Here is a 3,877-nt window from a genome sequence, read left to right as displayed (position 1 = left end):
ACACACACACACACATATTTGAAATGTCAACATTCCTAAACTCCTCATCTTTTCAGACTCTATTTTCAGCCACTGACGGTGTCCAAACTGTTTTTGTTGGTTTGTCAGGTGTTTGTGGCTCTGAGTGGCGAGCTGCGTCTGGGGGCTCCGTTACATACGGCGGTGTGGTGTTCTGCACTCGGCGCCGGTGACATGCAGTTTAAATCTCATGTTTGTGTGCGTGCGTGTGGCTGAGAGTGGAGGGTACATTTTGTCTTTGTAGTTCTGTAATATAATCGCTGATTTTCAGCTCTGAAAGTTGCAAAAGAATAAGTTTTGATACCTTACACTGAGAAATATTAACATTTTAATTTAACAAAACTTGGCTTGTTGCTTAAATTTTACGTTTTTTGAGCACAAACAGGCGCACAGGAACCTTGTCTCAACAACATACAGTCTAAAGTTTGATTTAAATCAGGAATATCTAATCAAAGACTAATTAAACAAGATTACAGACTTTAAATACTATATACTATGAACACCTTTTACTTCTGCACCAGCTCAGTTTCTGCTACTTTACACTTGACTATACACACTGCTACTTTTTAAAACCACTATATTTATCTGAGAACTGTCATAAGTAGATATATTTCAGATTAAAATGTTCAATGAACCTGATGAAATGTGATGCATTTTGTAGATTAAGCTACTCATCAGTGTATTAAGTGGATAAAAACTCCACTTAAACCAGCTACAACATTAAAACACTGAGTGTGCTGTATGATAACTCCGTACTTTTATTGTAGTAACATTTTAAAGGCTTGACTTTTAGTTGTAATGGAGTATTTTATAGTGAGGTAACAGTACTTTTATCCGTATACGTCCACCACTGCACACACTCCTGCTGCAGTCTGACCTTCTCCCATGAGGAAGATGCAGATGGAATGAGGAAGATAGAGGAGGAGAGAGAGGTGCAAACCAGAGAGGAGAGGTGAGAACGGTTCAAATAAAGATAGAAAAGGCGAGGAAGCATGAGGGAACGAGGGAGGAGAAGGAGGGAGGGAGGCGAGGATTCCTCTGAGGGAGAGAGAGAGAGAGAGGTAGACAGGCTAAGAGAGAGGGAGAGAGAGGAAGAAGTGTTAGGGACGAGCAGAAGCCGGCGCCGGCTCCATCCTGTAGCCAGGCAGTCGATGCACGGGAGGATGTTAGCGCCACAGAGCCTCATCCGCAGTCGGGACTACAGGACCCACAATGCACTGGGACACCCGGCAGCCAACAGGTCACCCACCTGGGAACTACAGGTACGGAGGGAGGAGGGAGCGAAGCCGCGGAAGTGAGAGGAAGGCGTGAAAAAAAAAAAAAGCCAGAAAGAGAAACAGAATGGAGCGCAGAGCAGAGAGGATGATGGGAAGGGCGAGGGAGAGTGGCGGTGACGGGAGGAAACGCAGTCTGGATGCGTTCACCTGTTTACTGCATCAATATCCTGAGTACACAAAGAAGAGCGGGCTGGCTTTAGAAAGAGTTTGAAGGAGGGGATGGTGTCACTGAACAGACTCACACAGTATGGCATCATTAGTCACTCTGCTACAGCGGGAAGCAGGTACCGAGGGTGGCTCCATGACAACTGTGTGTGTGTGTGTGTGTGTGTGTCTGTGCGTGTGTGTCTGTGCGTGTGCGTGTGTGTGTGTGATTTCCCACTGAGCGGATGACGAACATTCGGGAACCCTGCTCAACCTGTTGTGTGATTCACTGAGATGTGAAGAAGCCTGGACTCAAAGGAAAATATGCTCACATGCTGATAACGTCGCTTTCTTTGGATGTTGTAGTTTACTTTTGGATTCACCTGCTCTCGCTTGCTGCTTTATTGGCTGCATTTCCCAGAATGCCTTTCAAAGAAAAGAGAGAGAGAACAGAGAACGTGCCTGAGTTTGCTCCAATCAGCTGTTTGTGTGTTTTTGTAGTGTTGCAGAGAGAAGTTGTTGTAGTTTAGGAATACGTGTGGCTTCTACTTCCTTGAGTAGATCATATGAAACTTTATATGTGGCCAAATGTTTGTGGACAACGCCGCAGTTCTTACTTTTATCTACTTTTGATCTGCTCTTCCTGGTTCGGGTTCGACGTCTTCGTTCCAGTGAATCCTGATCAGCAACCTGATGATCAGCAGGATGGGAAAGCAGACAGAGGCAGAATCAGTGATTTAGGAACACTAGGAACACTCAGGATTGTTACTGTAAAGATATGTGTAAAGTAAAAGTCTTTAATATCTATATATCTTAATAAATATTTAGCTATTAGGGGTATCGGTTAGTAAATGAAACAACCTCCACAACTGGATAAGTGGATCGAGTCCAGGTGACTTTGGGCCATTTAGTGTCAGTATAGTTATTTAAAGTACTTTAATTCAGCCTTCAGGGTCATGTGATTTTTATTTGTGTCATTAGTTTTTTCTAGACAGATATTTCCAATACATAGATTACGTCACGCTTCCTGTTTTCACTGCTGTTTCCTGTTTTGGATTTTGGTGCAAAGTGAAACAGTGAATGTGAGCGATGAGCTCAGATTCTGTCTTCACATCCACATGAAGCTTCTTCAACTGTCTCGAGAGCAGAGACGTTTACGTTCAGATTCCTTTTTGTGCAGTTTGAAAGGCAGAAAGTCAACAGTCGTTGTTTGGACAGGCTCACATTAGATATATGTGAATCTGTATATGTATTTTATCAGCCATTATCACTTCATCTGCTGATTATTTTCTTGGTTTAATCTACAAAATGCCCGTCACAAGGTCCTGTAGTCTAAAGGAAGAGAACTGTAACAATAACTATAAATATAAAGAGCAACTTAATGGACAATATTGTAATTTAAGGCTTCAAATCGCACACAAAATCTGTCATTTTACCTGAGACATACTCAGTTTCTGAACATCAGTTACTGATCATGTCGGTCGACAGCAGAGAGTTTAATTCTCCCACCTCCTCTCGTCTTTGTGAACCCATAACCTTCTGGTTTGTTTCACAGTGTGGATGCTCATATCGCTACAGTTATCGCTATAATCATTGTTTTTGGTGTGAACGGCTTAATAACTGATGTCTACAAATGTCTTCTGATACAGTTTATTGTCATTTAAGACAAAGAGAAGCAGCAGGGAATAAGTGAGTTAAGATCCTTCAGCACATTGTGCAAACATCCAATACAAACCCGATATTACTTTAAAGCAGCACTCTGTCCATAATCTCCAATAATGGTCTAACATAGTGGTTCTCCGACACACTTTCGCAGTTAACATTAACAATCAAAACTAATAAATAGGTCAACAAAATAGCCTGTTTTTGTCATCAGTTGTTTTTATTGTAGAAATGACACAACCAGTTGGCAAACTTCTGTCTCAAAGTGTAAATAATATCTCCAAACAGGGGAACAGCAGCCACTAGGGGTTGAGTTCACCAAGAAAAGTTACCGGACAATAAGCATTATTCATTTATTTTAGAGTGTGAAATCCAGACCATAATAATGACACTGTTGTGTGTGTGTGTGTGTTACAGGATGACGTGCCAATCAAGGAGATCAACATCACTAACCATGTGAAGGAGGGATCAGAGAAGGCCGACCCACGACAGTTCGAGCTCCGCAAAGTCCTGGGACAAGGCTCCTTCGGCAAGGTACCTACGTGTGTGTGTGTGTGTATATACCTGTCAGTGCTTGCAGGTGAGTGGGCTTAAGTGTGTGCACAAGAGTGGGTTTCATTTCCACTCAAATCCCCGTAATGTTTCCCTTGTGCCAGTGTTTGAGTGCCCGTTGCCACGGAGACGGCAGTGCTGAGGGCCCTTCACACTCCCGCTCGGTATCATCGTCTTTATGAATGAACAATTAGCCTCCCGCTTGAGGTGTGTGTGTGTGTGTG

The 3,877-nt window shown here is 42.9% G+C and overlaps 1 protein-coding gene across 1 annotated transcript in view; it reads left to right on the top strand.

The window, feature by feature from the left end:
- Positions 1–3,518: 3,518 nt before the first annotated feature.
- LOC118335040 (ribosomal protein S6 kinase alpha-3-like) overlaps positions 3,519–3,877 on the top strand; it is a gene marked incomplete at its 5' end in the record, with an annotated part of 15,311 nt that continues 14,952 nt past the window's right edge. The window contains 1 exon segment of the mRNA XM_035671253.1: positions 3,519–3,635. Within this exon segment, the coding sequence (XP_035527146.1) occupies positions 3,519–3,635 (117 nt within the window).

This window comes from Morone saxatilis, unplaced genomic scaffold (assembly GCF_004916995.1).
Source record: "Morone saxatilis isolate NCDOM2014 unplaced genomic scaffold, NCSU_SB_2.0 Contig0, whole genome shotgun sequence".
Classification (NCBI taxonomy): domain Eukaryota; kingdom Metazoa; phylum Chordata; class Actinopteri; family Moronidae; genus Morone; species Morone saxatilis.
The sequence above is the reverse complement of the archived record's forward strand: the minus strand, read 5'-3'. Positions and strand labels throughout refer to the sequence as shown.